This window comes from Helobdella robusta, assembly GCF_000326865.2.
Source record: "Helobdella robusta unplaced genomic scaffold HELROscaffold_18, whole genome shotgun sequence".
NCBI classification, from domain to species: domain Eukaryota; kingdom Metazoa; phylum Annelida; class Clitellata; order Rhynchobdellida; family Glossiphoniidae; genus Helobdella; species Helobdella robusta.
The window spans coordinates 1,493,151-1,503,591 of record NW_008703981.1 but is presented as its reverse complement, the minus strand read 5'-3'; the positions used below and the strand labels follow the sequence as shown (position 1 = coordinate 1,503,591).

Sequence of the window (10,441 nt, the reverse complement as noted above, 5' to 3'; positions counted from 1 at the left end):
ACACACACACACACACACACACACACACACACACACACATACACACACACACACACACACACACACACACACAGACACACACACAGACACATACGCAGACACACACACAAATATATACACAATACATTGTATTGTTATGCTAAACACATGAAGAGAAGAGTTAGATTGTTAAAATGTGTGAAAAAAATTTCTAAAAAAAATGTAAATGTACAAATAAACAAACAAATAAATAAAAACCATTACACATACATACACACACAAGCTCAGCGACACAAAATAAAACCTAGTATAACACACGAACAAACAAACAAATATAGGAGACAAAATTCTATATCATAAATATTATCATAAAATAACGTATCAAACCCTTATTCCATATGTTACCTAAACATTTATACAAAATATTATATATATATATTATATAATTATAATGTGTATATATATATGTATATATACATATATATATATATAGAGAGAGAGAGAGAGAGGGGGGGAGAGAGAGAGAGAAAGAGAGAGTAATTATATAGTAATATGATGTACAGTAGCATACCTATACTGGGGATTCAAGTTCAAGATAAAAATTGAACTGCAGACCAAATATATTCAATACTTTTTCTACACATTTTTAATAAGGGAACAGAAATAAATAAAAAGAATAATAATAACAAAAACAATAATAATAATTATTATTAGCATAGAGATAAAATGATATTTGCAACTAACAATAAATTATTTTTGAAAAAATTAAACTACTTGGAGGAAAAAAAAATGTTTTTCTGATAGCAATTAAAAAAATAAATAAATAAAGAGACAGACAGGCAAACAAACCAATAAATAACTTAATTTAACTTAACTACTATATAAACAGATACAAACGAATGAATGGACGAACGAACGAATGAATGAGCGAATGAATGAACGAATGCATGACTGAAAGAATGAATCAGATTAATAATATTACACACAGAAGAAAAAGTCATTGAAATTAATATTAAATCAATTTTCATTAAAAAATTAATCACATCACGCACATGGCATGACATTCGAACATTGATGATGATGATAAAGATCTGATATAGATCTGCCTCAATCATTTAACTATCAATTATGAAATAAATATATATATGTATATATATATATATATATATATATATATATATATATTAATAAAAATAAAGTATAAAAAAATTATTATTAAGGAAAGAACGGAATATCAAGCAGTTCAATAATGTCAATTTTTAGCGACTTAAATTCAACAAATCAAACAACCAGTTAAATTAGCCTACATAACTCACAGCCCATTCAAAGAACCAATCAGATTCAAGCGTTCATATTGAGATATTTATAGACAAGTATGCCAGCTGTGACGGCAACCAATGAGAGAGCTCCGTACACATAACCCCAGCTGCTGCTGTATGTGTCTACGTCAAGCTGCTTGCGTTTCATTCTCTCCAGTGTCTCCTTCGTTCTCTTCACTCGTTCATCGTGCATTCTTTTCTTCTGGTCAGCACTGCAATTGGACGGAGACCTAAGATTGTTGTGGATGATTAATAAGTTAAATCATCTATTCATAATTACAGCTAATTCATTGCTAAATAATCTATCCGCAATAATATTAACAGAAATATTAATAATAATGATGATAATATAATTATAATAATAATCATCATATAATAATAATGATGATGTTGATGACAAAAATGAAAGGCACGATTTGAACACTAACTTGTCGTTTAAGTTTACAGGATTGTTTGACTGGTCCTCATCACAACAATCCTCCATATCATTGTCATTAACAGCAAGGAAATTTATTTTCTCCTCAACTCCATAATTATCCACACCAGCGGTATTTGCTGCTGCTGCAGCTGTAGCATCGTCGTCGTTGTCACTTTTGTTAGTTGTTTTAATCTTGTTGATGGTCTTTTGTTCTTTAACAGAATTGTATGATGTAACGTCATTCGCATTTGCTGCAAGAGTTTGTTGCAGTTGCTGTTGTAACTGCTGTTGACATTGTAGTGGCTGCTGTGGCTGTTTCTTTACGTGTTTTGAGATATCACCTGTTGGATGAAAAATGGAAACATAATAAATGGCTGCTAAGATGAAAAAGTTTGTAATAACGTTACCATTGTTATCATCTTCATCCTTTTTGGAATTAGCCTGTACATCAACTTTTTGTTTCTTCACAGCAACTTCATCGTCGTTGTCGTCTTCGTAATCATCCAGTTGCTCTTCACCTTCATCATCTTCTTCATAACCATTCCTTTCAAATCTCTAAAGTGGTTTTGTAATAATAATAATAGTAATAATAATAATAATAATAATAATAATAATAACAATAATAACAACAACAATAACAATAATAACAATAATGACAATAACAATAAAGTAGTTGTTGTTGCTGTCGTTTTAATCAGAAACATGAGATAATAAACAACGAACGCATAAATAAATTCTAGACCAAACATTTAACAGCCGTAAAATCCAAATTTCAAGTGAAAAATGCAGTGATCTTAATATTTTCTAGGCTAGAGTCAAATCAAGAGGCAAAACAGCATGAAATTTTGAATAAATTCACATACACATGACATGAACTAGTTGGCTAACAATACGAACATAATACAGCACCTAATAGCTCACAGCAACAAAAATATTTTCCATAATTATTGCTTCAATCTTTCTCAAAGAGATCAACAACAAACACACAGTGGATGTAAATACAAATGAATCAACTTGAATACTACATAGGTGAAAATCTATCATTCAAACCTGGTCACAGCAACACCAGTGCCAGGCACCTTAACCACTACACTATCACTCCACCCAAGTAACCATCAAAACAAAAAAAAACGCAAAACAGCGTCACACAAACCTCATCGTCGTCATCGGCATCATCTTCCTCATCTTCAACGTCCTCCTCGCCACAGCTATCGTCTAACTTTAACCTACTGGCCCCCTTCACGATGGCTATGAATGAAAATCTCAGCTGGTCGTGTGTCTGTATGAGGCCCATCCTATATTTGCGCATCTCCATCAGCTTCCCCAACACATTTATGTTGTCCAGTGTACCATACTTCTCTGCCTAATTCGAGGTAAGAGTAGAATATTTGCCATTAGATACTTCATTGTGGGTATTCATTGGGTATTATTCATTGTAGTATTATTTTTTTTATTTATTTGCCAGTAGGCAATGCAAACAGCAATAACTTTTTAACAAAAAACATTCAAGTAATTGTGAAGATGTGTAAATTGAAATTGATTTAATGATAATACCAGACGACAGACATAACTCTGAATTATATAATTAACAAATAATGTTAAAAAATATTGATGGAGTAATGAAACTAAACTAGAAGGAAAGTACATTTTTTGTCAGCTTAATGAAGAAAGTCGTCTCTTGTTTCTTAATGTGCTGAACTTTAAACAGACTTTCGTCTCTTTTTTATCGATAAAAGTAATCTTAAAAACATCCACTAAAAACCTGATTAGACTCCATAATGTGACATCAAACAATTTATACCAAAAAAAAACATTAGCCCATTATTTCAAACAGTGGCCTTAAAAACTAAAAATAAAGGTTACAGATAGTTTATTTTTTAAAATTTCTAAGTCCTAACCAGAACAAGACAAGTGTCGACGAGACAAAAAGTCCCAGACCGGCCGATGCCAGCAGAACAATGTATAACTGGCGGACGGCTGGGGTCGTCAAGGGCTGCGTACTTTCGAACTGTGTAGAGGAAGTTTAAGAAGTCTGTTGGCGTGTCGGGTACTCCAAAATCAGGCCACGACATGTAGTGGAATTGGAGAATTTGTCGAGTGTTTTTTGCGTCGTCTTCATCATCGTGATCGTTGCTACCATCCGCATTTCCTCTCCGTTCGTCGTCGTCATCACCATAATTTTCGAGGTTGTCTGAGGTTTTTTTTGACTATACGGGGAGGTTAAAAAAGTTATTCATTTACTCATTAACTATACGGGGTTTTTTGACTATACGGGGAGGTTAAAAAAGTTATTCATTTACTCATTAACTCTTTTGTTTATCTATTTATTTATTTATTAATCCACTCACTCACTCACTCACTCACTCACTCACTCACTCACTCACTCACTCACTCACTCACTCACTCACTCACTCACTCACTCATTCAAAACTATCTGCACAATTGAAGTTATCAGGGTCATAACTATAATAATAAAATATTGTTTAGACAGGCAAAACAAATAATAAAAATCACATGTTTTAAAAAGTTTAAATGAAGGAAAAATAATTAAGCACATGTTACTATAACAGATCACATAATTAATATTGGTACTGTATAATTTCTGTGTTAATTTCAATAAATAATTCATAACAAAACTCTTGTCTATATTTTTATCACTAAGAAAAGGAGTGCATAAAATATAAATAGTAAAAATAATAATGACGGTAATAATTTTTATCATATATTATTATATTATTATTATATTATATTATTTTTATTATTGTTGTAGGGAGCCCAAGGAAATAATTCTCAAAAGATCAATTTATATGCACATATGTTGAACATTCTCCGGCCAGATATGAATATAAAAATATAGAGCTCTCTACTGTCGAAAAGCACTTTTACACACACACACACACACACACACACACACACACACACACACAAACACCAACACGCACGAAAACACAAGCACAAAAACACACATACATATATACAACAGAATACAATAAAAGTTTTAGAGACCAAAAAAAATCTCAAACAGACACTTCAAACTATCAAAAATCAAAACATAACATAAAATCTTATCAAATTTACCAAAGAAACAGACACATATATACAGATAACTACACAAACACAACACACACACACACACACACAGATATCTACACAGACACACACTGATATCTACACACACACACACACGCACGTACGTACATACTGTTTAAGAATACTCAAACATATAACTCTACATTGATGGATCAGGCCATGATGATGAGTCATAATAAGCAAGAACATGGCCAAGATGATAATGATGTTGAAACCAGATGAGAATAACAATGATGAAGGCAGTATTATTGATAATAAATATGACCAATAATAATGACAATAACAACATAATTGAGATGATGACGACGACGACGACGATGATGACGACAATGATGATGATGACGCTTAAGATGGCGTTGATGATTATTACCAATGGAATGAAAATAAAGATGAAAGATGACAAGAGCAGGAGAAATAACACGTATAAAACATCCAACTGATCACCAGCTGGCTAAGCAAGTTTCATGCATACTGTATATTTTACTACCTCATTATGACTTGTGAAAACCTTTTTGCCTATAATCAACTACAATAATGATAATAACAACAGTAACAAAAATAAAATAACCACCCAGATAACCAACCAAATAATAATGAATCCTGTTTGAAGTGTTTTATTAGGCTAGCCAGAGTGATAACAACAACAACAACAACAACAACGACAACGAATACAATGTGATGTAATAATAATGTACATTTTAAATGATGATGTTCAGTTAAGCTCATAAGTTGTACACTACATACAATTTAGTAAACTACATTACTGCCTGATAAAATGATAATACTACTATGCCTGGTAGAATGTTAGCATTAACTGTTTCAGTAAAGAAATAGTATCTTATTACAATGGTTAGTAGTAATACATACAACAGTAAATTATATTACTATTGTATGTGGGTAATGTACCATAATTTAAAAAAAACTATGTTAAAGCTTATTTACACATAGATAGACACAACATAGAAAGACACACACACACACACACACACACACACACACACACACACACACACACACACACATATATATATATATATATATATATATATATATATATATATACACATACACACACATAAAAATATACACACGCAGACATCCACAAAGTCTAAATCAATGTCTCCAAGCTTCTATTTTAAGGGATGTACTTAGAAAAAGTTAATCATCAATTTAAGTCAATAAAATAACTCCATAACTGCTCAATGATCACAAAAATAAGGTGCAACTTCAGTGCAACATGATACACATTAAAATTTTTATAGATAGATTCATTCATTTATTCATTTATTCATTCATTCATTCATTCAATCATTCATTCAATCATTCATTCATTTATAAATGAATGAACGATAAAATCAACAAACCATTCAATGGATGAATGGCAGCAATGATGAAGAAATATTATGAAAAAAGAAGCGAAAGCGAAACTGAAAAAAAAAGGCAACTCATAGGTACAGGTAGGTGCAATAAATAACAATGGAAAAAGTAAAAGAATGCCCTTTAAAATGATGGTCAACCTGTTGGTCAGTCGGCCAGTGCATTGGTTACATTTAAACTTTTTATGATTAATATTGGAAATACATTTGTATTTTTATAACAGGCTGTCATTGCCATTACCATTTTAACATCAAAAAACAATGAAATAATAGTTAAATAAACGTAAATAAAAATAATAATAATAATATTATTATTATTATTATTAGTAAAAAACTAGCCTTGAGTTTCTGCAATTCAAAGAGCCTAATGACAAAGTCTTTATTGGACTCCAGTTCGTCAATGAACTTGACCTTGAGTCCGACATCTTTGAAGGTCATCTCTTCATCGTACCTGCTCTCTCTAGAGGGAAAGTATTTGTGGCATTTTATCTGTTTGGTTTTTGTTTTTTTTTTCAATTAATAAAATTGGTAATTTTATTTCAAAAAATAGTGACGTTAACATGGGTAGGTTGATAATAGCAGCATTACAACAGTACAGTAGTGACATCAATATCTACATTAACACAGTAGAGTAATGACATCAAAGCAACATTACCACAGTTGAGTAATGACATCAATATAAACATTACCACAACGACATCAACCGTAATGTTAACATTAACACAGCCAACAATAGCAGTACCATTACCAACCATGATCGTGTTAATAAAATATAATAACATACTACAGCAAAGACACCAGAAAAAATGCGTTGGCTGCAGTTGGAATTTTTCAGCCAGAAATACGATGATGATGATGGTAGTGGTGAGAGAAACATGATATGATAACAAACAATATATAGTAATGAGAATAAAATGAAGAATAAGATGATGATGGTGATGATGATGACGGTGATGATGATGACGATGATGATGGTGATAATATCAATTTACACCATATCAAATGTGATTGATGGACGGTTTAGATTCAAAAATATGTCTAATGAGCAATTCCAAATTTGAGTGAAAAATAGTTATAATGAAAATAAAAAAAGTTTAGTTATAAAATCTACAGCAAGTAAACAGAAATTAAAAATTATGCCTATGACCTTAAGGTCTTGATAAACATCTGAATAAAATTATTTTACAGATAAAAATGGCAAAGAAAAAATTCAAATTTTATAAAAAAATTTCAAACAGTTTAAGAATGGTAAAAAAATATAAAAATTTTAAAAATCACTCTCTCTTTCTAAAGACAGGTGATTATTTCAATCGTTCAAAACTCATAATGTCTGAATATAAATCAACAGTGGCCTAAACTGGATTTGAATGTATAAACAAGTAACAAAATATTAGAGGGACAAACCACAACAATGGCAGCAGCGACAGCCACTACAACAACTACAATTACCGATACTACTATTAATACAACAAGTACAGTAATTGCTGCAACAACTTTAACTACAGAAGGCATACAATTACAACTTAATTAGCAGTTTTTGTCACTGAATGCTGAACAACAACCACATGACAACGACATAACATCGATAACTGAGAACAACAACAACGACAATGTCAACAATGTAACACAAGTAAGAAAGCAAGAATGTTTAAGCGGAATCATGAATATGCATAAGCTGATTATGCTAATTTATTTCGCAGGCACACTCAATGAAAATACGCATACACGCACGAACGCACACACACACAAACACACGCACGCACACACACACAAACACCGCCCACATTAAAATATAAATAAATAAAAATTTATTAAATTCAAGCAAACAGACCACCACACAAGTAAGTACACACACACACATCTGAAACAAAGTAAAGAAATGTTCATAATTACATATACTTTATAACTGTATGAATGCATGCATGTGTTAATGCATGTGTGTATGTGAAATATAACATAATATATAATATCTGGACGTCATTAACCCAAACTTCCTCATCATTATCATCTTCTTCTTCATCATTATCGACATCACTAGCTCACAACATCAATATCAAACACGCTATCACATCAACTTTTGACCCAACAACAGTAGAGCGACAATTACATAAAAAACAGTGAAGCAATGACAACAACTACGCCACAGCATCAACACCGCAGCAACCACACCACAGCAACCACAACACACGACAACCACTACTAACATGATCCTTCTCAATGATCCTGTTTAGCATCAGTATGGCACTACTGCCTTGCTCCCATACCATCAACCAAAAGTGACCTGATGTATCTGGCAGTGGTCCCTAAATTAAACATATATAAACATACATAACCATGTCGTACACAAAAATAAACATGTACAAAAACATATGCACAAACATACATAACCATGTAGTACACAAACAAACATTAAGTAAACATGTTGTATAAAGTAAACATGTTGTATAAACATCATAAATAAATATATTGTAGACATTATTAAACATTAACAAACATACTGCAAAGGTAAGCTAACAAACAGTTAAACAAACATAACTAAACAAACATAAAGCTACATATTTGTTTCAGTGTAAAAACATTTCAATAAAGCAAAAAAAGTAAATATTTTAAAACTTAACAGTTTATTATTATTATTATTATTATTATTATTATGAACAGTTTCATCCGATGCTGTCCATCCACAACAAACATATTCCTCATGTAGATATTGGAGGCCACTTCGTATATTTAGGTAAGTTATACGATTTCGAAGGAAATAATACAAAGGCCAACAATCTAATGGTCAATAAACTCAAAAAAATATTAACAACTGTCAGTGAACTGAACACAACAGCTCAACTCAAATTACGAATCCTCAGACTTTACTTGCCGTCACAATTTGCGTTTGAGTTTCGAATGTACGATACATCGCTGACTTGGATTGGTGAAAACTTAGACACCTTGGTCACCGAATCGGCAAGAACATGGCTATCATTGCCTATCAGCAGCTGTCTGTTGGAAACTATGTCGCTCCCATACAAGTCAGGTGGTCTAAATGCTAGAACACTCAAACATTTTGCCAAATCTCTAAGAGTAAAATTACGAAATTACCTTAAATCAAACGGCCACGAGGAGTTAAAATGTTTGTGGAGTGAGTCATACAATAAGTATATTAAAATTGACAACATACTTCCCGACTCAAATGACACAAAATCGACACTCAGCGCTCTAAAGAACCGGCAAGTAAATGAAGAACTGGAACATTTGCTGTCACTCCGCTGCCAAGGGACCATTTTTAAGTCGATTAAAGACAACATTCCCGTGGTAAGAATTGCTCACTGGTCGAGGTTCACCGCCAAACTTCCTGAAGTACTGTTCAAATTTGTTAGGAAAAGCCTTATTCAACAGCTTCCAACGAATGCTAATCTATTTAGATGGGGAAAATCGTCTTCTGCCCTTTGTACACTTTGCAATGCTCGGCAAACCAACAAACATGTCCTATCCAACTGCAGCTCGGTGGCAGCATTAAAAAGGTACACAACACGCCATAAAAATATTCTAAATATAATAATAGAAAAATTGAAATCATGCGCAGGACCAGAGGTTGCGATGTATGCAGATGTCGTTTATGATGGGATCCGCCCACTGTCGTGTCTCTTTAAATCACTTCGTCCCGACATCGACATTGCACTACTCTGTGACAACACAATTGAAATATTGGAGCTCACCGTCTGCCATGAGTCTAATTTTTTCAATTCAAAACAATATAAAATGGACAAATATTCTAATAACCTCCATAACAATTTACTTGACAATTTAAAACATTTAAAAATAATAATCAACACGTTCGAAATTTCGCCGCTAGGTTTTTTCAATTGTTTCGATTTGTCGCTAGTTGACATTATTTGGTCTGATCAATTTTATAATAGTCTTATTAACTCTGCGATATCCTCACTATACGCTGTTTATTGTGATAGAAATTTGACGGAATGAATCAATGTAAAACTAATCTGTTCTCGTTGTACTCATTTCGTGTTTCTTTCACTGAATGACGAGCTACGTAGAATACGCTTTTATAATTTTTTTTTTTACCTAAATCATTTTTGATTATCGTCGATTATTTTATCCAAACTTTATTTCATTTCATTTTATCTATCTTAATGTATTTTTTTTTTTTTGTGGGGAAAATAAAAGATGTTAACATATCATCATCATCATAAGCCATCTATTGCGACAGACATTCAAATGTATAATAACTATATTAAGACTGATTACATTTC

At 32.1% G+C, this 10,441-nt stretch overlaps 1 protein-coding gene across 1 annotated transcript in view; it reads right to left on the bottom strand.

The window, feature by feature from the left end:
- Positions 1-2,923: 2,923 nt before the first annotated feature.
- HELRODRAFT_149796 (hypothetical protein) overlaps positions 2,924-10,441 on the bottom strand; it is a gene marked incomplete at both ends in the record, with an annotated part of 8,855 nt that continues 1,337 nt past the window's right edge. The window contains 4 exons of the mRNA XM_009016353.1: positions 2,924-3,070; positions 3,615-3,829; positions 6,518-6,671; positions 8,387-8,485. Of these exons, the coding sequence (XP_009014601.1) occupies positions 2,924-3,070; positions 3,615-3,829; positions 6,518-6,671; positions 8,387-8,485 (615 nt within the window). The remainder of the gene's footprint in view (positions 3,071-3,614; positions 3,830-6,517; positions 6,672-8,386; positions 8,486-10,441) is intronic.